The sequence below is a fragment of the Drosophila innubila genome (assembly GCF_004354385.1).
Source record: "Drosophila innubila isolate TH190305 chromosome 2R unlocalized genomic scaffold, UK_Dinn_1.0 1_C_2R, whole genome shotgun sequence".
In the NCBI taxonomy this organism is placed as follows: Eukaryota; Metazoa; Arthropoda; class Insecta; order Diptera; family Drosophilidae; genus Drosophila; species Drosophila innubila.
The window spans coordinates 24,173,446-24,201,249 of NW_022995374.1; the positions used below are offsets into that span (position 1 = coordinate 24,173,446).

The window sequence follows — 27,804 nt, forward strand, 5'->3', positions numbered from 1 at the left end:
CTGTTAAGTTCGCCGATCTAGCAATACTTACCATTATGGGTCAATTGTCAAAACTGGTAACTTAAAAATATTTCTGTTTTTTTTTTTACAATTTCTTAATATTGAAGCTAGGGTTTTTTCTATTTTTGCAGAATTTTTGTTGAAATTTTTATCATTTTTTAATATTTTTTTTTCAGAATTAAACCTTCATTAAAATGCGTATCTTAATTTTATGTTATTTCGAATTTCGAATTCTCTTGAAATTTATTCATTTTGTTATTTTTTTTTTTTCATTTTTAAATTTGTAATTTTCAGTTTGACGCAGACCTTTTTCGTACGTTAAGCTAACATAACAACTCCTCTTTTACAGAAATGCGTCTCTCCTCTGTTATGTGAGCTGATTTAAATATTCACTAATTGAGCAATTAGCTATTTAATAGATGGCTATTTTAAATATGTTATGCTATGTTTTGCTATACATATTTTATCTAAAGCTATAGACGCAAAACAAATGTAAATGCCTACCGGCCAGAAACTGTTAGTTTAACTCTAAAAAGTTGGCAGTACTGGTGGTCAGTTCAGTTATGTGAGGAGTAGTGATAAGTGTGGAGTAATTTCTGTACACTGGTTCTAGTAAGAAAAATCAAATGTAAACTTAATTTTATTTTGATTGCCATAAACTTTGCAATAAATAAAATAAAATTAAAATTTTTTTGAATTTTAAATACTAGCTTAGTAATTAATTAAATCATAATAATTAGCAGACTTTATTTTTATTTTTCAAAAGATTGCAAATTCCAGTGTTAATTTTTTCTAAAACTACTTTTCTTTTTCTTAACAGAATCATTTTAAATAATTTTTAAAAGATTTCTAGCTGCAGGTTTTAGGGCATTAGCTTTCGAGAAATCATTAAATCCATCAAGCATTCAGTTAATTTTTTATATTTGTAGTCTTTCCGTTGAAAAAAATTAGTAAATTTCCCGCTATTTTCAAATAAAGCGAAATGAAATAAAAGCTCTGCCGTGAGCAGCTGCAGTTCCATCGTCTTGTTGCTCAGTCGGTTCTGTTTAGTTGCGTATCGTGATCGCGGTTGAGCTGTTCGCGGTCGAATTCCAAGATCTTAAAGACCGAAAAAAAGAAAACATACAGTGATTCTGAAATACATATTATACGCAAAAGAAATTGGCATTAAGAGATAGCTGAAGAATTATGTCGGGCGATGTACAGCCGCGAAAGCGTAAGGATAAGCGCAAAAAACGTGGTAAGTGGAAAACCCTTGGGCATTAAAATTGAAAATTACTACACACACACAACACCTTTCGTTGTAGTCAAAAATCATAGCTGTCCGTTTCTTTTATTAGCATAAATAATATTGTCGAGCGCCTTTAAAAATAACTTTGCCCTATTATATAAAATTATACATTGCTCTGTGCTGTTTGTCGCTATGCGTGTGCCGCCGCCGCTCCGCTGAGAAAAACTATATATGTACGAGTAGTATATTTGAAATATATTTTCATTTTATGATTTCTATACGTTGTCATACTGCTGGGACACGCGCTACAATATAATCTACTGAAATATTTTGACCGGGATAAATGGGCTAAAACATCATGTTGAATTAAAAAAAAAATTATCTCATACTCGTAATCAAATTTTCAGTTTGTGTTTATTTTAAGCCTGAGCAACGTGAATTGCAAGATAAAGAAAAATTAAAAGTTTATTTATCTGCTTTATCTGCTGCAACGTAAACAAATACCGGTAGATTTTCAGCTCCTTGCGCTCTCGCTCTCTATCACTCTCTTTCGTCACTGCCGCCATCTGCATGGCAGGTTCGCTCTAACCGATTTGATCTTATTTAAATTTAAATAGAGTTGTAAGTTGACAAGCTTAACTTATTAATTTATTATCATTGGCTTCAATGATACGAGTCAAATTATAAATATGCACAAAGTCAAGAGACTTCCGTGACCAGACATTTATTACACCCACCAGAGTTTGGACACACACACACATACAATTACAGATTCTCACACGCACAGTAATACATACTATGCAGAGATTTTTCATTTCTTTTATTTATATTTATTCTTCTTTCGTTTCGTTTCTTTTTGTTTTTTGTTTTTTTTTTTTGGCCATATGCCCAAGCGCATGACTCTGCGCGTTCTTTGTTTTGCATGAACAACAACTACAACACCAACAACAAAAACCACAAATGCATACATATGTATGTATTCCCCTGTCGTTCATGAACTTTGTAATCGGGTGTTGTTATCAATCACTACATTTCTAATCAGAGTAACTAACTTTTTTGTTTAGAAGATCGCAAATCCGAAGGGGACGTGAGTGTTTTACGACAACCAAGCTTCCAAGGTAGCAACTCATACATATGTAGTAACTAATATATCCACGGTTGTCACTTGAATAACTCTAAATGCGTAAAAAAAAAAAATAAATGACCAACAAAAAAGAATTAAATTTGCTTACTTTGCCACAAAGAATTCAAATACAAATCTCAATTAATTCCAGAGATTTAAACCGTAATTGAATCCGTAACCTCGGGTTTTACCCGATTGAAGTTAGAAACCATAATTGAAAAAAAAAAAAAACATTTTAAATGCACCAAAACCGAAAAGAGGTTTTTTAAATTAAATAATATTTTGTTATTATGTTTTTAGTCATCTAAATAGTTATCAAACCCTTTAACTAGACTTTAGAAAAATGGTCATAGGAAAAGAAGGAAGTTTTAATTCTAGTTTTCAGTGTGGCAACCGTGATTATACCCCATCCCCTTCTTCCATCATTGAAGATGCATTTAATGCAATTATTCAATCTAGTACATTACTAATCAAGTTGCTTGTACTAACCGCCCCCACTTCGCCTATCGTGCAGTCGTTTTTAATTAAGCATTTTGTAATCACTTTAATTTTAATATGTACAGAAGATGACGATTCATCTTCTCACGGCGTTCACATCACAAAGATGGGAAATGATGACGTGCATCTCCACGTGCAGCAACAGCACGGCACTGGAGGTCATTGGTGTGCCAAGATCATATTCTTCTCCCTCATGGCTGTGCTCTTAGGACTCGTGGGCTTGATTATTATGGAGAATCGCGGTCTTGAGGATTGTAAGTATCCGAATATGTATACATTACTCGCAGATCTTTCATAATAATAACTTAACTCCGATCGTAGTGGACACTCCATTGTCTCAATCACGTTACTCTAACTACTTTGATGGTTGGGTGGAAGAACATCGTCAGGAGGATGAACATGATGCACATGGCTCCCATGAAGCGGCTCCAGATGACCACGATGATGAGCATGATGACGAACACGATGATGAGCACGATGATGAATATCAACAACATTCTGGCGAAGAGGAGGCCGAAGACGAACACGAAGCGGAAGAGGAAGAGGAGGAGGAGGAGGAAGACAACAATGCAGCTGAAAATATAACTGCTGAGGAGGAGGAGGAAGATCAGGTACGAGCAATTTCATTCCCCCAAAAAAATGAAACAAAAGTGTAAAAATATAAAAAAATGGTAAATGGTAAAAAATGAAAGCAGCATGAAGGGCTCCATATATTACATTAATATATATAACGAAGCTTCGAAAATAACATCCTGTTCGGTTCAGGTTTTTGGGCAACCCGAACCAGACCATGAACCGAGCCTTTTGGAGTTATTTACGCCGCAAACCGGAACCGAATCACTTTCGAAAATAAAAGATTCGATTCGAATAAAAATAATTGGATGATTTTATCGCAAATATATCTTATTTTTACTATAAAATTCCAAAACAAAAAATTTTTATTTAATTTTTTAATTTAAATTAAAAATAACAGGTTTTTTTTAAACTTTGTTCTGATTATAAGTGTCCTTTCAAGACATGTAATGCATTATATAATTGGAATTGAGCAAACACCGTAAATGTATTTGATTTTGGAAAGATGTTTACATTTAATTTTTATTTTAAAAGCTGTTTCTAATTTTTATTAAAATAAAAAATTGTGTTATTTTATTTTTGATTTTTATAAAAATTGAACATGTGTGTAGTGCGGAAAGAAATTGAAAAGAATCCCAGCTCTCTAGTAAACCAATGTGTGACCAATACCTTACGAATTACAACGTATTAAAGTTAACTAAATAAAAAATAAAAAATGTCTTTTTTTTTTAGGACGACGACGAGGTGGAAGAGTCTGTGGAACCAACACAATCTGCAGCTGATGGCGCTGATGACGATGAGCAGGAAGAGGAAGATGATGCTGACGATGATGATGATGAGGAGATCGAAGAATCCATCGAGCCAACAATTTCGCATTCTCAAGCTCAAAGTGCGCCGGAAACTGCAGAAGAGGAGGACGACATTGACGGAGAAGACGAAGATGATGATGTTGATGAGGAAGAGGAGCTGGAGGATTCCAATGAACCAACCATTTCGCAATCTCAACCACAGACTACAGCTGAAGAGGAGGATGATAATGATGATGATTTCGATGATGATGCTGACGAGGATAATGACGAAATTGAAGATTCCACGGAGACTGCAGCTCAAAGTGCTCCCGACGCTGCCGATGATGATGATGATTTAGATCAGGTTAGTTAATCAAGTTAATCAAGTCTTTAAATGAAATTAATGTCTTATTTACATTTATTTATACTTGCAGGATGACAACGATGAGGATGATTTTGAATCCCTCGATCAGGATATAGATGATGAGCCTGAGGAACGTAAAGCTAGTCAGGATCAGAAAAGAAACAACGAAAAGAAGGTGGAGCAGGATGAAGAGGAAGCACCTTCAACAACATCTTGGTTGGGTTCACGTAAGTATCATTGAGAAAAGGTCTAAGGTGATGCCAGTGAACGGTTAAAAAAATAAAGGATATTTCATGCTCCAATTTAAAAACTTTTTAAATATGTTTAAACTTTAAAATTAGTCAAAACATTTGAGTACTGTACAAGAAAGTGCAAAAATAAATAAATTAAATTTGTTTTGTTAGAAATTGCAAATTGTTAACTAAAATAAAAAATCAAATTTTCCAGTTGCCGTTAAATTTGGCGTTGGCATTGCACTTGCCCTTGTTTCACGCCTTGTATTGATAAGGAAAAATCCAAATACAAGTGAGTTTTCAATGCTGCTCAGCCAAATTCTGACTAAATAAATAAATATTGCTCTCTGCTTATATTACGAACTGTTAGCGCCAATCTATCGTATACACGTATATGTATATCTTTTTTGATTTGGCATTGACAGTTTCTATATATAAATGAGGCTGCTTTACGTTCTTAATAACACTCCCAAAAAGCATCTAAAATTTACTTATTTTAAAGTCAACTTCAGTTTTTAAATGTCGTCAATCAATTAACAAACTTTATAAATTAAAATTAACCCAATTGAACTTTTTATTCTCGATTCGAAGATAAAAACCAAATTTTGCACTTTCTTTATTTTCATTTCATGATTGTCTAAAACAAACTGTTTAAGTTTTAGTCTAAAATAATTCAATTGTTGTTGTTATTTTCACACTTATTTTAATATTATTACTATTATTATTATTATTGTAGTCACAGCTTTGTTAAATCGTATGCGCCAATATCTATGTATGTAAATTTGTCGTATGGCTTTGTTTTTGTTGCTTCCCAAGTATATATACTTACTAATCTCTGTCAAAAACATAGACGAGGAGGAGGAACCCAATCCGGAGCTCAACATGAGACGCAGGCTGACAATAGCCACAGCTGAGGATAATATACCAGATGATATTGAGGAGTTGCCACCACTTGATGACGGTAGACAAACTATTTTATAGCTATTCATAACTTCGGTCTGTCCGAAGCTGTTTTTAAATATTTTCAAGTGAAAAGAACTTGAAAATATTTGAAACGTGAATTATTTAGGATTTTTATTTTTTAGTTATTAACGCCAAAATTTATTTATCAAAAGAGGAATATTCCGAAGAGGAGATCGAAATTGAGGAGGAAATTGAAGTGGAGATGAGCGATATCGAGGAAAGCGACGATAATGTCGCAATCAATGCCAGCTATATGCCAGAAACATTTGAACAACTCAGTGCCATGTATAGATCAAAAATGGAGACAAAAACTGAACCCAAAGCCGAATCCAAATTCGAACGGAAACCCCAATCGGAACCCGAACCAGAACCAGAACACGAACCCGATCCCGATCCCGAACCAACAACAGCTACAGATATCTATGTGGAATACGAAGATGGCGATATTGAGGATTACGAACACGATGAAATCGATGAGGAGGAAATAAGCGACGAGGAGGAGGACGAGATATCAGATGTCGATGATGCTGAACTCATGAGCAGATTGGAAGCCAAATACGGCCGACTGCCGGCCAAGGAATTCGAAAGTGATCCAGATTCAGATGATCCCTCCTGGACACGTAATTACTAAATGTACAATTTACACCAAAACCAAACCAAAAACAAAAATACAATCTACAAGCACATCTCGAACTGAAACCATTATCCATCATAACTCTATCGTATTAAAATCTATTCTAAAGTATATATATATCTGATCATGGCATACGTTACACCTACTCTAAGAAATACGTTAATATCCATAGTAAGTCATAGTTATAGTTCAAATCAACATGCTAATCTAATATATAAGCTGGAGCTCTTTAAATTAACCGTTCAATAGGTGTCTTTAATCTTAAGTGCAATTCAACTATTGTAATATCGAAATATTTATATCCGATTAGAAATAAAACCCAAGAATCCAACGGGCGCAAAGGCCGAAGAAGTTGCCGATGATCTTTTTGAACAGGAATTGCACAAAGCAAATGCCGAAATGATCAATGAGGTAAGTTGAGGGAAATACCCTTAAACGAAGTTTGCAAAAATATATTTAAATATTGATTGATTTTTTCAACTTAAAGCTCAACAATCACTAGAAACACAAAAACAAAAGTCAAGTCCTTTCATAGCTTTAATTAATGTTCGCTTTCTAAGTTCATGTGCTTAAGTTCTTAAGTAATTATTAACAAATATCCTTTGACATAACAAGAAATGTAGCTAAAATAATTATAGATTATCTTTATGAATTTACAGTTTTAGAATAACGTTTTTTAGATGCTAAAAAACATGCTTTCTCTGTGGTTCAGGATTTATCGCTGTTGCAAGGTTCAAACAAGACACACCCACATGGATCTTGCAATAGCTGAATCCAAATCTAAAAGCAACCGTGTTTTTTGTACTCTGTGAATATTTAAATCTTCAAAGATACCCTGTAAAACATAACAATTGTGAACATATGGAAGTGGTTGGTACAATTAATTTGAGTTTTAGCCTGATTTGCAGGGTAAAAACAAGACGAATTTTTTATTTAAGTCCTATTTTTCAAGACTACAATTATAGTCTTAAACATATGTGAATTTTTGTCCTGTTTTGCAGGGTATTTACAAGTCGAGCAGATGATTTCAGTCTTTTAAGTGATGTCATTTTGACAACTGCTGTGAGTTTAAGCGTACTTTAGAACTAGTACAGAGTATACACAAGTCGAGCAGTTGATTTATGTCTCTTCTACCATCGCTGCATCTGCTGTAACAATATGCTTCTATGTTTTGCTAATCCTCGCTCTATTTGCATGATTCGTTAACCTGAATCCTGAACTAACATCAGAATCCTGCGAAAGCTTTGCGTGCATTTAACATCCTCACACACACATACGCACACAAGCCGACGGCACATTTGTCCCGGGCACAGGCGCTGGAGAGGATGGCTGATACACGTCGCAGTAATCAGTTGCTCCAGGAGGCCATCGAGTCCTACAAACGCTATCTGGCCTTCGGTGAACTGATCACAAATCAGAGCGAGTTTCGAATAGCGAGCGAGCGCTGTATTCAACACTTGAGATTTCTGGGTAAGATATAACAGAGAGATGATGTAAAAATACATCGCAACATCGACAAATCGAAGTTTGCGTTAACGATTTGTATATTTTTTAATTCATTGCTTTTTTTTGACGATAATTCGAGGGCAATAAATCGATGATACTTTGTTTTGTTTCCCATATTTCTGTGTTCTAAATAAGTATTCCAACGAGCCACTAAAGCAAAGCAAAGATTTTAATGAGTTCTAAAAATTACGAATAAATAATATCTATAAATAGATCCAAACATTAAGAACCATATGTTATATTTTTTAATATTTAATAATTTTTATGGATGATCGATGAATCTGTATAATTTTTCCGATGAATCCACAATTCGATATTGTCATTAACGAAAATAAAAAATTAAACTTTCTCATTAAGTTTCAATACAAATTTATAAGTTAGAAAATTTGTAAACGGAATCATTTTTACGATACTTTTTTGTTGTACCCATACCAAAATTTTAAATTTTTTAATATTGGTAATTTCCTGATAGTTGCAAATTGTAGAAATCGGGTATCACGATTTTTGATCAAAATTACCAATTTAATCTTGAATGGTTTTGGTCGAAGCGTTTCCATGAGTTTGATTGAGTTTCGATCCGTCTGGTTTACTGCCTGCTATCTACATATGTAACGGTTTAATCGAATTTTCCGACGTTTCCCAACAAATAAGCTTCCAAAGCCATATCATCCTTTTTCCGAACAGATTTGTCCCTTTTAAAAATGAATTTGTCTGAACTTTTCTGAAACATCCCCTATCTGGAAATCTGTCCTTTTTTAAATTTTGTTATACTTTAAATATTTTTTTAATATTAAAAAATATAAGTGAGTGGCATCCTTGTTAAAGTTGACTCGATTTACTTGTTAACAAATCAAAAATAGTTTTCACAAATTTCGGGAATCGCGATTTATAGGGCTGGTTGCCATCGCATGCTATCGATTGCAGTAACACCTACTGCACATCATCAAGAGGCCTACAAGTTTTTTAAAGTAATAAAAAACACTTAAAGCATATATTTTGTATGTTTTGGGTGCTTACTCTTTGTTTTTCTTATTTAACATAGGTTATTTATAAAACTCTTTTCCAATTTTAATATTTTTAACGGTCAAAAACTGACAACATCGCGGTAAAAACCTCATTAATACAAAAATTTATGCATGATATTATTCATGTGTACTTAAAAACTATGAAAAAGTGAAAATTTTGAGATCTGTCCTGTTTTTCTGTCTCTTTCTAAAATATTTGTCCTATTTTTATCCTTTTTTTTCGGAGTCCGTCTATTCTGTTTTTCTTATCGACTTATGGCAGCACTGTTTCAAAATGCTTCTGTGTGCTTGCCAGAAAACGTTACTATCAGGTGTGTTCTACAAATGTGTAACAGCGCCAAAGCAGCCCAAAAGCAATTGTTGGTTTAAAAGAATTTTGAGATATTTGACAAAATTAAATATTCATTAAATTGATCTAAAATATCTTTAAAATTGATTTGAGATACAAAAAAAATTGTTCGAAAAGATTAAATCTCTGACATTTAAGGAACACCGACATTTCGAACGGTTGTTTCAAAAGCAATTCTCTTCAAAAACTCGAAACTAGAATAAATCCGCTTCATACTTTTAGGAGCTTGTATTTCTTTTCTAATTAAAACTGCTATTACTGTCACTCTGTTAAACCGAACTTGATGCGATTACTGCGGGTTGTTTTTCGCGTTTTGCGGGGATGGAAGAAAGCTTGGCAAATATATAAACTTTAAAACAAACTTGTAGAAATTGTTTTTCAAAGTAGTTTTACTTCAGACACTTTTATGTTGTTGCTCAACAAAAAACACATAAAAGTCAACACAAAAGCGCAAAAGAGTGAGGAACTGAGCCGATTATAAATTTTCCCTGAAAATGTGTGTCTGTATACTATATATTGAATAAATAATATTACCTTCTCCTGTTCTTCTGCAGGTCACACACATCAGGTGTTTTCTATTCACGAGCTGCTTATTGAACGATATCCGGATGAGGCACAACTACGGAATCAACTATCACTCAGCTACCTGATGTCCAATAAGTGGGTGTGTGGTGATATACTGCTGTCAAATAATGCAGTTGATGGCTAACTTGGTCAATTTCTCGTTACAGTTTGGCCAAGGTGCAACATGTGGCAGGTGAAACACTAAAGCGTTGGCCCAATAATTCAGTTGCACAGCTTCACTTTGGACTGGCAGTCAAGCAGTTAACCGGAGATTATGCTCGAGCTTTGCCTTACTTGGAATTTGCCATTCAGTCCCAGGAGGCGGGCACACAGGAGGCCTATTTCTACCTGGCACTTGGCGAGACACTGCAGCGTCTGGGAAGGCACACGGAGGCGTGGCAGTTGCATCAAAGTGGCGTGGATAAAAAGTTTTTTCTCAGCGTCCATCAACGTTCGCTGTACAATGAGCCTGGCCTGAAAGCCAAACCCTTTTGGCAGCTCACCGAGACGGGGATTGCCCCTCAGCTGGAGCAACTGCAGCATAACTGGCGTGCCATACGCAATGAGGCACTGTCGTTGCTCAACAAACACGGTAACTTTCAACCTGAGGCGGAACATCTGCGCGACACTGGCAATTGGCAGCAATATGAGCTGTTCTCCCAGGGAAAGCGTCTCCATGCCAATTGTCAACGGGCTCCCATCACCTGTGCTCTTCTCGCCAAGCTTCCCGCCTTCACCACCTGCCATCGGGGTCAGGTGAAGTTCAGCGCAATGCAGGCACTGACACATGTCTGGCCACATTGTGGACCCACCAATTGCAGACTGCGTGCTCATCTGACACTGCTGGCACCGGAGCCACACTTAACCAGCTTGCGAGTGGCCGACCAGCAGCGGTGAGTGTCTACAGAATACCCTGTCAATATGCATTTTCCTTACTCTAATTCAAAAACTTACCCATCAACCACCCTGTTTCATTTATATAAATGTTATATAAACAACAGCAGTGATATCTAGTCGGAATGGCTGTATTCAAGATCACGACCATAGAATACCCGTTACTTATTTAATTATATATTAAAAGACCTTATAGTAATTACTACCTAATAAAAACTACTGCATAGTTTTGGGTGCTTGTACTGCTTTAATTTTTAATTACTTTGATTAGCCTTTACTGCCGTTCTACTCTGATAATATATAAAATTTATAGATATCGTTATTTCCCATAAAAACTGGTTTTTCGCAATTTGCGGGGCGTAAGGGGGCGATCTGTTGAAATCTGTGTGCCACATTTGGTTGCTTTATCTCTAATGGTCTCTGAGATCTAGACGCTTACATAGACGGACATGGCTATATCGATTCGGCTGTTGATGCTGATCAAGAAATATTTATACTTTATAGGGTCGGAGATGCCTCCTTCTCCCTGTTACAAACATTTCAACGAACACAATATAAACTTTTACTTATTTTTTAAGTAACGGGTATTAAAAGGGTGTATCCAAATCGAAATATTTCGATTTTAGATACACAGTAAAATTAATTTAGTGGGTATATTAATACCAGCAGGATATATTGAACAAAGAACATAAACTATTTTAGGACTATTGTTTACATTAAGGGTATTGAACTATGAGAATTTACCTTTCTTCGACATACCTAAACTCGTTTTACTGATACTAATAGATATTATTCTGTCTATCAACAGCACGTGGAAAGCAGGCGAGCTGTTTATATTCGATGATAGTTTCGAGCACGAGGTTTGGCACAATGGAACCCAGCTACGCCTGGTGCTCATCCTGGACTTTTGGCATCCTGATTTGAGTGAATCTCAACGTCGAAATCTGTCGCCGATTTGAAATTTCAACTTAATTTAAATAATGTGTCCATTTCTTCAGATATCCAATTCATAAATGTTCTTTTGTTAATTGATTTACGTAGATCACAGCAATAATTTAAGTGTAACTCTTAATCAATAAGTTTTGATATGAATGCGTGTTTAGTTTTAATAGAAACATTTACCCTAAGTCTATGATTATGATAAATGACTATTGTTGCTTGTTTGGCAGCTTTTTTGCTGCTGTATTCAATCAATTTTGTAAATACAGTAATCTTTTAAATTTGAAAAACTCATACCTTTCATTTAATGCTCTATTATTATCATTCTCATTATTGGAATAAGTCAAAATATTTCTTATTCCAAATTAGAGATGTGCACGGGCCTTTCCGGGCTTCGTGTCCCGCGGGCCTCTTCAAAAAATCCACGGGCTTCGGGCCTGAAAATCGTAATCGGGCCTTTTTTCATTCCGGCCCGGGCCTCAGCAAAAACCACGAAGCCCGGTAGGTCCGTAAAGTCACGATTTCACACTTTCTTTTCATATGGATTGATCAAATTTTTTCTGTAATAATTCGCAGCTAATATCATTTACGCATTTCTTTTATCGATTTGCATCGATATGCTTATTAAGTTTAATTATTTTACCTTTTTTGTCCCGATTTAAGCATGAAACTAAGAGGATTTAATCGGGTAGTTCCTTTTTATCTGGGAGTTTTAGGGTTTCAGTCACTTATGCTCTGATTTTCACAAATCAATTTCTTCATCATAAAGTGCTCCCATTTTCACCATTTTACACCCTGTAAAATATTTAGGAAGGGTATGGCTATTTTTTTAGCTTGGGATCTCAAAGCAAGTTTATCTCTCAATTAACTTTGGCTTTCCTTTTATAATAGGTTTATGAGCAATTCAGGGTATAACCGATTATTAGCGCTTTAACCATAGTACTTCCGATATCTGGACATGCAATGCAGTTAAAGCAACAGCCGGTATAAAAAGGGAGAGCAGCTAATGCAATTCCAGCAATATTTAATTCGAAATGTGGACAGTTCTGTGTGGGATTCTCTACTCAACGCTTGTGGTGCGGGCGGATTTGGACGTGTGTCTTAAGGACCAGGGCTGTCTTCGCGGCACAATGATGCCAGGATATCGAGGCGATGCTTTTGAGGCTTTTATGGGCATACCCTTTGCCCAGCCACCCATAAAGGATTTACGCTTCCAGGTGAACTTAATGAGCTGCAGTTGTTCAACAGTTGATCAACGATCCCTTCTAGAATCCCGTTGCTGCCAATGGCTGGGAGGGAATACTGAATGCCAGCGTTCCCCATACCAGTTGCCTGCAGAAGTGCTACTTTCTCAGAACGTGGCCTGTGTTTGGGGATGAGGATTGTCTCTACTTGAACGTATACAGACCTGTTGTGTCTCAAGAGGATCAGTCAGCACACTCTTTACCCGTTATGGTCTATTTTCACTCGGGTGGATTCGCCTGTGGCTCTTCAGATCCACATTCCGTTGGACCGGAGTATCTTATGGACACACAGCAGGTTATTTTGGTCACCACCAACAATCGTCTAGGTCCATTCGGTAAGACAGTAACTGTCATTTGAATTAATACACAATTATTACATTGGGAATGTTCCATAGGCTTCTTGAGCACGGGCGATCGTCACATGTCTGGCAACTTTGGATTTAAGGATCAACGATTGGCGCTTCAGTGGGTGCAGCAGCATATCGCTTCCTTCGGCGGCGATCCTGATCTGGTGACCATTTTTGGTCACAGTGCCGGTGGCATGTCCTCTCACTTGCATATGCTCAGCCCCAACTCCAAGGGTAAGTAATCCCTTTGAGAGAGTATTTCTTTTTTGCTCAACTTGTTTTCTACTTTTTCTACTCCTACTTCTTCTTGACAACTGTCATTTCTTTTCTTGCTCACCTGTAATCCATGCGTTCGCTCCCTCTTTCTTTTTCCCCTTTCCTTGATATTCCTTTCTCGTCCACGTTCTCGACTTATTGTATCATTGTCTTCTTTTGATCTCCCACATTTTCTCCCTTCTCCTCTTTTTTCGACTCCACCTTGTCCAAATTTTTCTCCTTCTACTTTATTTTGTCTTTCTCGTGTTTCTCTTCTTTCTTCTTTTCCTATTCCGACGTTTTATTCTATCCTTAATCTTCTCTATCTTTTTCATCTTCTTCGTCTTATCCTTTTTTGCTTTCTTTTCCTTTTTCTCTTCTTCAATTTCATCTTCTTCCTTGTCCATCAACTCTCTTCCTAACTTCTCCTCCTCCCCCCTCCTTCTTCGCACTTTTTTACCTCCATATTTTCTATTTTTGCCTCTTATTATTCTTGCTTTCCTTACATTCTCCTTCTTCATCTTCTCTCCTCCTTCACTTTCTCCATTTCCATTTCCTCTTACTCCTCCTCTTCCTTCTTCCTTCTCCAACTTCTCCTTCTGTTTATCGTCTTCTCCTCCTCCATCTTCTTCTACCATTCCTTTTTGTTTCTTATTCCCTTTTACCTCTGTCTCCATCATCCTCATAATCCTTTATTTTATGTTTCTTGACCTTCTTAAATCCCCTTCCCTCCTATCGTCTCCTACTTGTTTTCTTCCTTCTCCTCTTTTTACTTCTCCTAACACAGGTCTCTTTCACCGCACCATATCCTTAAGCGGCACAGCCTTGTCGGCGATGGTCCGTGTAAGGGATCCCTTGGCGCAGGCTCGTCAACTGGCAGAGCAGGTGGGGGTACCGCAGTGGAGTAGTCTGGACACCCAGCAGCTGGCCGAATCACTGCGTGAAGTTGATGCCTTGAAAATACTGGAAGGAGGCGATATATTCAAGGTGTGGAACAATGGACCTCTTGTAAATTACGCAGCTGTTGTGGAGCAGGATGCAACGTCCGAATCCTTTTTCAACGAGGATTTCGTAGAATCCCATATGGCTGGGCGTATCCATCAGGTGCCCTGGTTACTTGGTATCTCATCTCGAGCTGGCGAAGGTGCCTTGTTCCTATTGCACATCTACACAAATCCACAGTTTCTAAAGGAATTCAATGAAAACTTCCTAGAATTTTTTCCTTTAACCTTGTACCTGCCTGAGGGAACCTCAACGGATACTGTCAAGGATCTTCTGGCGTTATACGATGTGCAGGAGATGGAACTTAACGAGCGTACAATAGTTCCCCTCTCGAATATCGTTGGTGACTTTGACTTCTTGTATCCTCTTTATGCTTCTGCCGAGAAATATGCTGGGTATACCCAAGAGCCCCTTTCGATTTATAGCTTCGAATACCGCAGCCAAAGCAACATCTCCTTTTCCCGAGCTTATAGCGAGGGAATTGTCCAACCTGAACTCCTTCCTGCCCACATGGATGATGGTCTACATACCATTCGTATGCCGATTTTATTGCCGGACTTTCCCAAAGATTCCGAAGACAATCTGGTAACCAAACGTCTTACGTCCCTTTTGGTAGAGTTCGCTAAAACAGGGTAAGTCCAAAGATCTAAATCGAGTATAGCATATGTATATTTGGAGGTCTCTCAATTCTAGGGTGTTCTATAACGAAACCAAGCTACCAGCCTGCAAAGCTGTCGACTTTACAACAGAAGAAATGTGCAAGTACTTACGCTTTGGACAACAAAATGGGGTTTATCAGGAGACAATCGAGAGGAGTATGGACTTGCGTGGTCTGCCCCTTTGGAAGAAACTCTATTTATAGATAGCAAGCTATTCAAAGTTGAATGCACAACCTAAGGATATCCTGTAAAATTGTATCTATGAAAGGAAATATTTACTTTAAGTATGTACCGATTAATAAAAGCTTCTGTGGGTTAAACTGGATATAAGGTATATAAGTACAGTTGCATATTTTGTATACCTTGTAAAAATTGTTTGTAATTAACAGCCGATAAAATTGTGGATACCCTGTAAAATGATGAATATGTTAAGCATAAAGCAGTTAGTTGCACACCAGATATATGGCTAGTATGATTTTAAAAAGTTATAAGAAGGTGCACCACTTGGAGATACCCTGTAAAATTGTGAATATGTAAAGAATAAAGTTTTGTAGTTGACCTTAGTGTACCTCATCCTTGTATTTTGTTTTTTAAGTTGGATAACTGTGATAAAGTGATAAACGTGGAGATACTCTATAGAAAGCATTTAATTTGTGCCTTTTTGTACAACTACAGTTACTGAAGTAAGTACTCACCCATATTATTGCCTTACTTACAAGTATAATGATAATGCACCTCCTCTTGTCACACCCTCCAGTCGAATCGGGAGAATGAATTGATATGTTAAGCTGCTGCTGCAATTTTGACCTATTTTGCACTCGAACTCGTTCGCACTCCCAGACGAAGGTCACTTAAATTTCCATATGGAAAGTAAATGTAATAATGTAATGCACTTACATATATGTAAACACACTGCAGGCCATCAAAATAGTACACCTTTGAACTGAACTGTTATTCAATTATTAATTTGGGCTATTCAACTTTTGTGGAGCTTATTTAAAAATCATAAAATTTAATTAAAAGGTACAGCCTTTAATTTGAGCTTAATGATTTATAAATGAAAGATAACTCTTGTAATTTATTTTATAGCACTTATAATAATAATGATAATATTTATATGGCACTTAAAAATTCAAGGGCGTGCATTTTTCATTAATAAATATATTATAATTGTACTGCATTTCTTTTTTAAAATGTCAATGGTGTTGCTTCAAATAGAAACAATCTTTTCTGAAGTGTTTCTTTTGGAATTTTTTGTGAAAAACTTATGGTTATTTTGAAAACTTTCTACCTAATAATACAATATAATTAATAGATTCATAGGGACCGCTTTAGAATCTCTTTTGTGACTACATTTCACTGGAAGAATCTTCTTTATTTAATAATAAATATGTTGTAGAACTTTTACGGAACTGAGGACGTAGAACTTACACAGTTATCACCTACATTTTTTTTTTTTTAAATAAATATGTTTATCTTATATCTGTATTTTGGGACTTTTATTAATAGTCTGTTTTCATATTTCTCGTTTTTACCAATATCTTGAAAACCCATATAAAACCTATAGTTCGATGGATTATTATTATTAGTTATGAAAATGCTCAGCTTTTTTGTTTTCTTCATTTTTCCTATAACTCTAAGTGTTACGAATTTCAAATATGACAATATTTCCCTGAGCTTTGGTGTACGTTCCCAATGCGAAGGCGGACTTTATTTAAGTTACTATAATGAAATGTATATAAGTGAAGAGCCCTGCCCGGGAATCCGCTCTGCCGTTAACCAGACAGTTCTTATCTCTGCACCGAAAGCGAATCACAAAAGAAACACAGGCGAACAAACACAAACATAGCCTGGGAAAAGAAGAAGAGGTATGTGAATAAATACAAACGTAATATAAGTACTCGTAGATATATTCATGTGAGTGTAGTTGTATTTGTTTGTTGGAGAACAGGATATAAGTCGAGTCAAACGGCAGATAGTTGTGTAGTCTTGATCGAATCGTCTCGGAAACGAAATCGTTAGCTAGGCAAAAATAGAACCGATCAGAACACATCAGATCGATTATACGCCGTGTGAACCGTTTGAATAAATTTTAATTTGATTACAAATAACTGAGCACAATAACTCTGGATCTATATATTTTCAAGCGATCAACCGTTGCTAAAAGCGTGACAACAACAACAGCAACAAAGTTTTCTTCTTATTTATTTATAGAAATATTTTTTCTTTATTGAATAAAACTGAACGCTTTGGTTACAAACCCGTCAGATACATTTTGTACGCTGTCGCGTAGTCATCTTAGTCAAGTTAGTTAGTCGTGGTTAACTATTTAAGCGTGTCGAGTAACAGATTAAAAAGGAGAACCAGGTAAGTAGTACAATATTTAAATAGGTTTAATTTTATAGAAAGAAAGAAATTTAAAAAAATATATAATTCATTACGCTGAATAAATAAATTGATAATAAAATGCCCTGGCAAATCTAAACGATACCGGAGCTTCGATTTGATCGCTTGTCGTGGGAATATTTGCTAAGGTTTCAAATAAATATAAAACGTCGTTGACATCATCGGTAAAAGAAGCATTTTTTGAATGAATATAGTGGATAGATGAATGAGTTATGCATAATTAATGGGGCTATTATTGACTTTGATTTCTTTCTGTAGAGACAAAAGCCATCAGTCATGATTCATCCGGGGAATGCTTTACTTCTGCCGCTAACACTGTTTACTCTGCTCTCGGCCACGGCCCTGGCCTTAAGTGACAAGACCCTGATTGTCTGTGGAAGCAACTTGGGCTGCCTGAAGGGCATCCACATGCCCGGCTATCAGATAAAACAATTCGAGGCCTTTCTGGGCATACCCTATGCCCTGCCACCTGTCGGAGAGCTGCGCTTCAATGTGAGCTCAACAGATTTGAATTATTTAAGACCAGTCAGAAATTCATTAAAATTTTCCCCTTTAGAATCCCAAAGTCATGCCCAAACTGCAGGGTATCTATAATGCCAGCATGGCCAAACCGGACTGCATACAAAAGAACTATCTACTACCAACACCGCTTATCTACGGCGAAGAGGATTGTCTCTACCTCAATGTCTACAGACCGGAGGTAAGTTTATCCCACTGTTGAACCCTTGAACACCATCTGATCATTTAGCAACTTATGTTACAGCGCCGTCCAGCACAATCCCTGCCAGTCATGGTCTATATTCATGGCGGCGGTTTCTTTAGCGGCTCTGCGGGTCCATTGATAACTGGACCGGAGTATTTTATGGACACGGGCGAGGTGATATTGGTATCAATGGCTTATAGACTGGGTGCCTTGGGTAAGTTAACTAAGCAACAAAACTGGTAAATAATACTAACATAAGTTGGCCAACAATTTGGAAACACAAAACTGAAAATTCAAATTTAGAAAGAAAACTTAAATTAGAAATTAAATACAACAAATGCGGGAAAACTGATTAGGAACACAAATCCAAGATCCTCGCAGTTAAGAACCCAAAATTAAAAAAAATAAACCCGAAATTAGTAAATGGCGAAATCAAGAAAACATTATAAAAAGCAACAAAATATTGTGGTACAACTTATCTAAAATCCTCCAAAATAATTAGAACAATGAAATAAAATAAAGAAAAATTCAAAAAAATAATAATAAAACTACTCCATAGTTATGAACTCCAATTAATTATTGTTTTGATTATCTAGTATTTTTTTAAATTTTTTTCACCTAATTTGGTATTAATCTGAATCCCTTCGCAGGCTTTCTGTCCACACAGGACACGTCAATACCCGGCAACTTCGGACTCAAGGATCAACAGCTGGCCCTGCGTTGGGTGCAGCGTAATATCAAAGCGTTCGGCGGAGATCCACGTCGGGTAACCATTTTTGGACAGAGTGTAGGCGGTATTTCGACACATATGCATATGCTGAGTCCTAGATCGCAGGGTCTCTTCGAGCGTGTGATTAGCATGAGCGGCACAGCCAACGTGCCCTTCGCAATGGTTGAAAATCCGCTGGAGCAGGCACGTCAAACGGCGCAACTCTGTCAGGTGAAGGATGCCCACAAGATGAGCACTCTCAAATTAGCTCGTGCTCTGCGTGCTGTCGATGTGAACACCCTGTTGAATGCGGGAGATGGCTTGAAGTTCTGGGATGTCGACCACATGACCAACTATCGTCCTGTCGTCGAGCCATGTGGTCCAGAATCGTTCCTAAGTGTGCATCCCAAGCAGTTGATGGCCGAGGGCAACTATCAAAAGGTGCCCTGGTTGTTGGGAACCGTACCTCAGGAGGGTGCTGTGCGTGTTGTCAATATTATGGAGAATGCAACGTTGCGTCAGGATTTCAATTCACGCTTCGATGAGCTGCTCCAGGAGCTGATGGAGTTCCCCTTAGATTTCAGTCAAGAGAAACTTGCCGAGTCTATGCAACTGATCCTCGATGAATACTTTCGGAACCAGCACGAATTGAATGCGTCCACAGTACAGGGATTTCTCGATGTAAGCTTACAATATAATTAACTCTTTGAGAAATATTCAAATATTTCTATAATATCATCAGCTCATTACGGATCGTGGCTTCAAGCAACCGCTCTATAATGCCATATGGGATTATGTGCACAGTGATGATACTAGCGGGCATCCACTGTACTTGTACAGCTTCAATTACCTCGGTCCCTACAGTTATGCCTCCATCTACACGAACTCAAATGTTACCCAGAAATATGGTGTCGTACACTGCGATGATTTGATCTATCTTTTCCGTAGTCCCATGCTCTTTCCCGACTTTGATCGCAACTCGACAGAAGCCCGAGTTGTTGCATCGTTTGTGGGTTACTTTGTGCACTTTGCCAAGTATGGGTAAGTCAATTGATGGAGTAATTGTTATAGATTTGTAGATTAATTATGAAATTTGCCCATTTCTTTGAAGTAAACCCATTAATTCCGAGTCGATAGCGCCCTGTTCGGAATCGCTGCTAAAGTCACGACCCAATGGCATTTGCGATTATCAGGTGCTGGAGAATGGGGAAGATTCCGACTTTGAGGTGAATGTCTCGCAAGACTTCCGAACAAAAAATGCCAGATTTTGGAGTAAATTATTGAATGAACCAAATCGTTACTAAGCTGTAAAGATAAATGCTAAAGATGTATATAATTAATTTTAATAAAAATTATTAAGAACGCCAATAAATACACATTAATTGTATCTACGAATTTTAGACTCCAACTTAAAACAACTATAACATTTGTTATATATAACAATTGTAGTCTCTAATATATGGATCGGACGGACGGTCGAATGGATTTGGCTGAAGAAAACAAGAACATTCATCTTAAATTTATTATTCTTAAAATAAGACCATAAGACCAATATGGTCTTAATATTACTAATGCTAAGAATATTAATTTAAAAATTCGAATTTCTTAATACAAAAATAATAATCTTAAATTGTTAGAATATTATAAATACGTCACAATTATAAAAAACATTTTTTTTATTTCTTGACTTAGATTTTAAGAACATTTATTCTTATAACAAGAACTTGGTCTTATTTGAAATGTTCTTAAAACCAAGATGTGTTTTCTATCTTCAAGAATTTTTTGTTTTTGACACATTTTGTAGAATAAAATTTTTAGTTTTTAGACCAAAATCTTAATGTTAGAAAATTTTTTCTATCATTGTATATACTTTCCGCCTGTAACATGCATACTTCTGCAAAACTTTAGTAAATAGCTGGTACAGGTTTAAAAAAAATGCAAATAAAATATAAAAAAAAGCTAAAGTTATAAATGTCATGTACCCATGAATATGATAATATTTAGTTAAGAAAAATATTATTCAATAACAAACTTGTAACTGCAGTTATCGGATCTTTATTCTAGACTTATTTCCAGGTTTCATTTCCATAACAATTTCAATTAGCCGCGCGTGTGTTATTTTAACTGTGCCAGTTTGATAATAACTGCAACAACAACTACAACTACAACAAAAAGTCGACACGTGAACACCTTGGGAACTGCAATAAAACATATTCATATCATTGTCTACAGTTGCATATTGTATTGATATTTGTACATATTTTGATTCCGTTTTTTCCCTTTCAATCGTCATATATGTATTAATCGTATTCTGCTTATTTAACATTCATTAGCATACACATACATCGATGTATATTCAGATATTTGATACCTGATCTCAACAGCTGAGGCTTTCTTTTAGCTCAGTCTTAATGTAGAATTGCAACAACAAGTTTAGCTAAGGCGCCTGCACGCGCTTTAATTTTTATTATATTCGTCATCTAAATTATTTCAAGTGGGCGTTTCAGGGGGCGCGGGTTTATAAGCTGCTAAATGGTCCGTACACTTAATATGTAACTGAAATCAAGTATACGTAATGTATGCCAGATATCTAGCATTAATAGAAAGCGAAAGAGGAAGTGAAACAAAATAACAACAGAATGTCAAGTCAAAGTTCAAATAACCTTACACTGACAAAAACAAAACAAAAAATTAATGCTTGAATTTTAAATATCCGGGCTATTGAAATTTTTATTTATTTTTTTTTTTTCAGTTTGACTCATAAGTATATTTTTCATTCTGCACGAACTTAGAACACATTTATAACAACTTGACGGTGTATATCTTTTTATTTTATTTACATCCTATGGCAGCTTTGACTCTGTTTTATTCCTTGACTCTTGCAATTCGAATTTCTCAAAACGGCGTCTCAGTTTTCTTAAGATTATACTCTAAGCTTTAGAGTATTCGTAATGTCGTTACTATTTATATATGCCAATAGCTGATATTCGTATTTTCTTGTTAACTTAGTGCTAACATAGTTTATTTCCATTTAAATGTACTTTAGCATGCAATTATCCACTAAAGTTTAGTTGTAGGGAATTCAAACTGTGCTTACTATTCATATTTGCTAGTAAATATTATTGGTATTTTAATTTGTTTTGTAGATTACAATATGGTATAATTATTGTAAGTTAACTTTACCGTTTCTAAATTAACTTTTAATTAATTGTTGTTTGTTTTTCCGTATAATTAGTTTAATTATACCACTACAGTCTAAGTATAGGGTAATCGAAATGTTGTTACTATTCATATATGCTGGAATTTGTAGTAATTTTTATTTTTTTTAGCTTATTTTAAAGTTTTTAATAAGTATAGGTTATTGTAATTATTGAGATTTGTATTAAGATATTAGTTTTATTGTTACTTGTATTTCCGTTCTAATAGATTTTAATATGGCATTAAGTTTAAGTGTTAGGTAACTGAAATATACTAGTATTTCTAGTTCTTTGTATTTCCATTATAATAGATTTTTGTTACAATATTATTATCTATTAGATAATATGCATATTTATACAGCTTTATTACGGGCGCCAACAGCTGGATGTCGATCCGAGTAGATCACATAATACTTGAGTTTATAATTGCATTCAGCAGGGCACGCGTACGTGTCATTTGTGATGATATTTGTTGGGTATTTGGAGTAGAGTTCGTTGCACTTTATAATGGCTTATTTGCCAGACAAATTGGGTTAGCACATGCACAGCCAATGAGTATCCGTGTCGTCGATTTGTGTCAACATGGAGTACAATTAAAATCAATAACTCTGAGTCCTGGCATTATCCTGCGGGAGACTTTAGCTGGACAGTCGCGTTTTGTCGGGCAAGGCATTAAGTTGACCATCATGGATTTGGCGAGCAAATTAATATTATGGATAATTCCAATGTTTGTCTTGGGATTTCTGTTAACGTTGAGTGAGGCGTATTTACAGAGTGTTCGCGTTGAGGAGATACCCTTTAGACAGATGTCTCAGCGGCCAGTTGGTCTGCTAGCCAGGAATCTAACCAATAACAGGCGATCCAGTGGCATTCACTTAATCTCCAGTCTGGAACATCAACGTGCATTTCTGAATATATTTCAGGTGCCCTGTAAGTGTGTTGCAACATTCTAGAACATTTATAATCTTTTCTCAACATTTTTTATCACCTCATAGATATCATTTGTTATTTTGCCGCCAAGGGAAGGTGGCCCTATATGCCGGGTTTTATGAAATCGCGTGTTAATAGCGCCGCGAAAAGTTTTTTTAAGCAGAATGATAGCTATATTCAGCAATTCTGCACCAAGTGGTTTGAGGTCAACGAATGTTATAGACCGAATTATGGTAAGCTCGCCCCAAAACCTGAACATTTCTTTGTATTAATTTTTTTATACGACGGCAGATAAAAGCACCAATTCGTTTGTGGAAACTCTGGATTCTCAGAAACAAGTTCAAAACTGCAACTGCGATAAGGTCACTAATGATCCGGTTATCTACTTTGACAAGAATTATATAGGCAATGTCAGCTCTGAGACTATTTTAACAACCATCGACTTTCTGGAAAGCTTTCTTCCACCGCCCACCAAGAAGCAAAAGAATAAAAAAAATCGAGTGCGTGGACGAGTTGATGAAATTGATATTGATTAGAACACACATATATATCAATTCTAGTATTTAATATTAATTATTGCACTCCGATCTTTATAGCCACATTATAAGCAACTCTTTTTGCTTTATTAAACATTTTTCTACATTATTAAACAATTTTGGTTTGAATAACTATAGTAAGATTACATATCACAATTAAAACAAAGCTGGTAGACCGATTTAGAGTTGTAGCAAATGTAAGAAAATTAAAAAATATATTTATTTGAAAAACAATTAGCAAAGTACTGACAAAAAATACCGCCGATTAACTCTGAAATATCGATATTATGAATGGTTATCGAATGTTTGAAAGTAACACGCGATACACCAAAGAATCAAGACTATCGATTAAACTAATTCTAGTGAGCACAAATAAAATATCAAAATTGAATCTTAATACTAAAATACTTTTATGTTAAAATTAATGCCACTCTGTTATGCTAATGTTAAGACGAGCGCGACTGCTGTTAAATTTAAATGTTATAAATGTTGTGTTTCGTTACGTTAAATTTCGGTTATCTAAGTTTCAACTGTATATAACTGTAATGGAGTTGAGTTTTCTATTATATAACGTATTGTATATACATATTTATAAATTCGATTGATTTGTCATGACCTTATCAAAGTGCATTTACTAAATCATTGATGCGATGCATGTAAGCATGCAATTGTACAATTTAATAATGTGTAAAAATGACAAAAATCTGTGACTTTTGATCAGTTTATCTTAAAACGCAAGTCAAGATGCATTGGAAGCAACTGTTGACGCTTACAAGTTTAGTTATGCTCTCAAAATTTAAGGAGTGTAGAGCAAACGTTACGTATACGCAATTTAACTGTAAGTTGGGGCTAGAAAACTGCCATTTTTCTTAGTTTTAATTAATCCTGCACATGCAGTAACGATCTACAAGCAAATGCCAGCCATGTACCAATTAGATGACTATGATCTGTGCCTGCAGAAGCCTCCAAGCTGGCTTTTAGCTCACAGCACCTACTGCATGGTCTATGCTGAAATTGTGCCCAATGCTAGCTCCACTCTCTGGCAGCAAATTGAGAATATATCCCAGGACGACAAGCATTGTTTTCGGCACGATCATCTATTTATTGGAGTATGCCTAGAGCAGTGCAAGAAAGCAATTCAAACTCTCAGCAAATTTCAAATACAGCAGCTGTACGAGGGCAAAGTGATGGACACTGAGGTAAGAATTTGGAAAAGGTTTTCTAACTTAAAACTGATCCCAGTGCCTCTAGCTGAGCACTTACTATGCCAAAGTACATAATAGGCCATCAGATGAACGCATTCACTACGATCATTTGATCAACAGTTGCCTTAATCGAAACTTTGAACGCAAATTTCAACTTCGACTTCGCAGCAGCATCGAGTACTGTAAATGGGCAGATGAGCAACTGGAGCATGGTAAGCAAATAAAACATTGATTTGATACCCTTACAGACAACCATAGACATCTTTAAAGTTATATTCTGAAAAACTAAAGTTTTTAATGCAAAAATTTAACTTTTGACCACTCATTGGTAGAAATTTATCAAGAAACAGCACAAATGTTCGTACATAACGTAGATTTTCAGCCTACCATTACCAGCAGATTAATTTTGGGTAAAGCAGATCAGGATATAAAAAAGAATGCCAAACACATAAGTTGCATTAAGATATATCAGAAAATAATACAGGTTTTGATAGATAATATCAGAAAATTCAACAGTTTTTTATACTAAAAGTTGATATTCAACTTATCGTTAACGTGGCAGCTATATGATGTAGAGAACCGATTTAAACCAAAGTTATTTAAGATATAAACGACTATGACAAGCACGCAATATGTGAGATTGGTTGAGATATCTCAAGAAACAAGCAAGTTTTTGTATGCAAGAGATTGATTTGAAACCGATTGGTCCTGTGACACTAAAAGATATAGTAATCTGATCCTACCAGTTCTGTCTTACATATGTAGTGCTTGCAGCCAAAAGATAGATAGACTAATGGACTTAACTATATCGACTAAGCTCACACTTTGTGGTAAATACCATAATTTTCTTACCCTTTAGATGCACTGGATGTGACTGTGTATGTGATGCTTTCCTTAATCATCCTGCTCACCATCATGTCCACCTACTATGATTATCGCCTGAAGTTGAAGCAAACCGATCCCTCCAAAGTTCAAGGCAATGTCTTCTACCAACAGCGATTAAAGACGCGTGCTCAACAATTTCTAGCGACATTTTCGCTGTGTCGCAATTATTATCGAATCGTAATGCCATCACAAAGTGAAATGTCCCGAGATCTGCGCTTCTTTGATGCCTTTCGTGTGATGGGCATCTTTGTTGTAATTCTGGGACACACGCTGATGGTTTTTATGACTGTCCAGATACAGAATCCCGAGTTCTACGAGCAGTTTCTTTACAGACCCGAAACATCGATATTTCAGAATGGTAACGCCTTCATCCAAATCTTTTTCGTCATGAGCTCCTTTCTGCTATACGTGAACTTTTCGGAACGGCAATGGATTAACAAAGAAACGAGTATCTTGAACTGCATTAGAGTCTATTTTCGTGCTTTCATCAGCAGATATTTTCGCCTATTACCCTCATTAATAATGCTCATATTGTTCAATGGCACGATCCTAACCCGACTGGGAGATGGACCCTTCTGGAGACATTTAACTGAAGCAGAGCGTGTCTTCTGTCGCAACAACTGGTGGAAGAATGTCTTCTTCATCAACAACTATTTGCTGAAAGAGAGTGTTGGTATTGTGAAAAAACTTAAGCTATAGTCTATAAATGTTTTCCTACTTTTCAGTGCGCACAACAAACTTGGTATATGGCTGCCGATATGCAACTCTTTGAACTCTTTTTAATAATCATCATAATAACCAAAAAGTAAGGACTACAAAAGATATAAAAATAATCTTTGCTAATAGTTCCTTATAGGTATCCAGGACTCACTAGATTTATCTATTATGTGCTATTTCTATTAACATTTACGGTTCCAGCTTTATTAACGTATTATCTTAAACTAGATGCCGTTTATCACATTAGGCCTGAGTAAGTTATGTTGCCAATTACCTTGACTTAAGCTGCCGTATAAACTGATCAGCTTACATGAATATTTCTGTATATGCTATTTTATAGAACATATCGCTATTTGTACTTTCGCAACTCAGAGACATTCTATCAGATCTATCCGCCATTCTATACCAATTTGGGTGGATATTTTACGGGCTTTCTTTGTGGTCATCTCTATCTGAAAGTGCGTTCCTCGACAAAAGCCGAAAGTTACAGGGGCAAATGGAGCTTGGAATTGGGCATGTGGTTATTGATTCCAGCTGCCATTTTGGTGCTTCTCTCGGGCTTCATATTTATAAAACACGACTTTGAGAAGCCGTCCATTTGGTTGGCCATCTATGCGGGACTGTACAAGAATCTATGGATATTGATTTGTGCCGGATTTGTGTGCTGTATGTGCTTTAAAGTGGGCTGTAAGTAATGATCGTATGTCAGCTTAAAATACTAAACTTTCATATTTATATCATATTTTCATTTTGCAGGGATTGCCTATGAATTTTGCTGTCTACCCATTTTTCGGCCTTTGTCTCGCATTTCTTTCCAAGCATTTTTATGGCATGTCTTCATATTGCGATTGGTAGCTGGTTATTTTCGAGATCCGGTATATATCAACAGTTTATTTTTGGCAAGTTGTTGAAATTTAGTTTCTGTCGTTCCTTATTTTTAACTATTTTGTTATTAGTTTGGAAATGTGCTGTTGGTTTTTGTGCTCACACAAATCGTTGCCTTCTTCATGGCGCTATTATTTGAATATCCTTTGGTAGAGTTGTTAAAGTTACTGACCCAACATGACATAAGTGCGTTTACATTATATCGAATATTTAATTGTAAAACTCATTTTTATCGATTGCAGTTCACAAGAAACCGGACTTGAACAATCCAGCAGTATGTCAAATTGAACTCAACAACACGTTGGGTAAACCCATCTAGTTGATAATTAAGCTAATCATTATAATATTATTTATTTGACATAAGTAATTTTTTATTTAAGGGCATTCAAGGGTGTATCCTTGGTGAATATTTTAAAATTTTTTTGGAATATTTGTTATTC

General features: G+C 36.0%; 5 protein-coding genes across 8 annotated transcripts; all 5 read left to right on the plus strand.

The window, feature by feature from the left end:
* Nucleotides 1-1,027: 1,027 nt before the first annotated feature.
* Nucleotides 1,028-11,974, plus strand: LOC117783135 (aspartyl/asparaginyl beta-hydroxylase). Of its 4 annotated transcripts, XM_034620360.1 has the most exons (14): nucleotides 1,028-1,240; nucleotides 2,296-2,349; nucleotides 2,918-3,106; nucleotides 3,174-3,463; nucleotides 4,158-4,577; nucleotides 4,648-4,804; nucleotides 5,025-5,102; nucleotides 5,661-5,771; nucleotides 5,926-6,393; nucleotides 6,718-6,818; nucleotides 7,637-7,877; nucleotides 9,842-9,947; nucleotides 10,019-10,744; nucleotides 11,554-11,974. In XM_034620360.1, the coding sequence occupies exons 1-14, from the start codon at nucleotides 1,189-1,191 to the stop codon at nucleotides 11,702-11,704; spliced, it is 3,144 nt and encodes a 1,047-aa protein (XP_034476251.1). In that variant the 5' UTR covers nucleotides 1,028-1,188; the 3' UTR covers nucleotides 11,705-11,974. The 4 variants fall into 4 exon arrangements, with proteins under 4 accessions (XP_034476251.1, XP_034476252.1, XP_034476254.1 ...); XM_034620361.1 differs by lacking the exon at nucleotides 2,296-2,349; XM_034620363.1 differs by lacking the exons at nucleotides 5,025-5,102; nucleotides 5,661-5,771; nucleotides 5,926-6,393; ... (2 more) ...; nucleotides 10,019-10,744; nucleotides 11,554-11,974 and adding an exon at nucleotides 6,895-6,914 and having other exon boundaries at nucleotides 1,035-1,240.
* A 744-nt stretch (nucleotides 11,975-12,718) lies between these two features.
* Nucleotides 12,719-15,759, plus strand: LOC117783792 (esterase E4). The gene is made up of 5 exons (XM_034621336.1): nucleotides 12,719-12,901; nucleotides 12,954-13,263; nucleotides 13,324-13,509; nucleotides 14,318-15,164; nucleotides 15,226-15,759. The coding sequence occupies exons 1-5, from the start codon at nucleotides 12,719-12,721 to the stop codon at nucleotides 15,392-15,394; spliced, it is 1,695 nt and encodes a 564-aa protein (XP_034477227.1). The 3' UTR covers nucleotides 15,395-15,759.
* A 1,420-nt stretch (nucleotides 15,760-17,179) lies between these two features.
* LOC117783729 (venom carboxylesterase-6) lies at nucleotides 17,180-20,396 on the plus strand. The gene is made up of 7 exons (XM_034621272.1): nucleotides 17,180-17,558; nucleotides 17,856-18,089; nucleotides 18,154-18,297; nucleotides 18,361-18,514; nucleotides 18,951-19,690; nucleotides 19,752-20,050; nucleotides 20,121-20,396. Exons 2-7 carry the CDS (start codon nucleotides 17,874-17,876, stop codon nucleotides 20,311-20,313), a joined length of 1,746 nt encoding a protein of 581 aa, XP_034477163.1. The 5' UTR covers nucleotides 17,180-17,558; nucleotides 17,856-17,873; the 3' UTR covers nucleotides 20,314-20,396.
* Nucleotides 20,397-22,574: 2,178 nt separating this feature from the next.
* On the plus strand, nucleotides 22,575-23,731 carry LOC117784674. Its single transcript, XM_034622476.1, has 3 exons — nucleotides 22,575-23,136; nucleotides 23,202-23,369; nucleotides 23,428-23,731. The coding sequence occupies exons 1-3, from the start codon at nucleotides 22,593-22,595 to the stop codon at nucleotides 23,670-23,672; spliced, it is 957 nt and encodes a 318-aa protein (XP_034478367.1). The 5' UTR covers nucleotides 22,575-22,592; the 3' UTR covers nucleotides 23,673-23,731.
* An 855-nt stretch (nucleotides 23,732-24,586) lies between these two features.
* On the plus strand, nucleotides 24,587-27,683 carry LOC117783793 (nose resistant to fluoxetine protein 6). Its single transcript, XM_034621337.1, has 9 exons — nucleotides 24,587-24,871; nucleotides 24,924-25,089; nucleotides 25,737-26,431; nucleotides 26,488-26,567; nucleotides 26,619-26,732; nucleotides 26,820-27,166; nucleotides 27,236-27,378; nucleotides 27,436-27,550; nucleotides 27,607-27,683. Exons 1-9 carry the CDS (start codon nucleotides 24,587-24,589, stop codon nucleotides 27,681-27,683), a joined length of 2,022 nt encoding a protein of 673 aa, XP_034477228.1.
* The last annotated feature ends 121 nt before the right edge of the window (nucleotides 27,684-27,804 follow it).

Coding starts and splice junctions, on each gene's coding strand:
- LOC117783135 (XM_034620360.1), top strand. CDS start 1,189: ATGTCGGGCGATGTACAGCCGCGAAAGCGTAAGGATAAGCGCAAAAAA. Junction 1,241..2,295: donor GGATAAGCGCAAAAAACGTG/GTAAGTGGAAAA, acceptor TTTTTTGTTTAG/AAGATCGCAAATCCGAAGGG. Junction 2,350..2,917: donor ACGACAACCAAGCTTCCAAG/GTAGCAACTCAT, acceptor TAATATGTACAG/AAGATGACGATTCATCTTCT.
- LOC117783792 (XM_034621336.1), top strand. CDS start 12,719: ATGTGGACAGTTCTGTGTGGGATTCTCTACTCAACGCTTGTGGTGCGG. Junction 13,264..13,323: donor CAATCGTCTAGGTCCATTCG/GTAAGACAGTAA, acceptor AATGTTCCATAG/GCTTCTTGAGCACGGGCGAT. Junction 13,510..14,317: donor GCTCAGCCCCAACTCCAAGG/GTAAGTAATCCC, acceptor CTCCTAACACAG/GTCTCTTTCACCGCACCATA.
- LOC117783729 (XM_034621272.1), top strand. CDS start 17,874: ATGATTCATCCGGGGAATGCTTTACTTCTGCCGCTAACACTGTTTACT. Junction 18,298..18,360: donor TCAATGTCTACAGACCGGAG/GTAAGTTTATCC, acceptor CTTATGTTACAG/CGCCGTCCAGCACAATCCCT. Junction 20,051..20,120: donor GTGCACTTTGCCAAGTATGG/GTAAGTCAATTG, acceptor ATTTCTTTGAAG/TAAACCCATTAATTCCGAGT.
- LOC117784674 (XM_034622476.1), top strand. CDS start 22,593: ATGTCGATCCGAGTAGATCACATAATACTTGAGTTTATAATTGCATTC. Junction 23,137..23,201: donor GAATATATTTCAGGTGCCCT/GTAAGTGTGTTG, acceptor ATCACCTCATAG/ATATCATTTGTTATTTTGCC. Junction 23,370..23,427: donor ATGTTATAGACCGAATTATG/GTAAGCTCGCCC, acceptor ATACGACGGCAG/ATAAAAGCACCAATTCGTTT.
- LOC117783793 (XM_034621337.1), top strand. CDS start 24,587: ATGCCAGCCATGTACCAATTAGATGACTATGATCTGTGCCTGCAGAAG. Junction 24,872..24,923: donor GCAAAGTGATGGACACTGAG/GTAAGAATTTGG, acceptor CAGTGCCTCTAG/CTGAGCACTTACTATGCCAA. Junction 27,551..27,606: donor ACTGACCCAACATGACATAA/GTGCGTTTACAT, acceptor TATCGATTGCAG/TTCACAAGAAACCGGACTTG.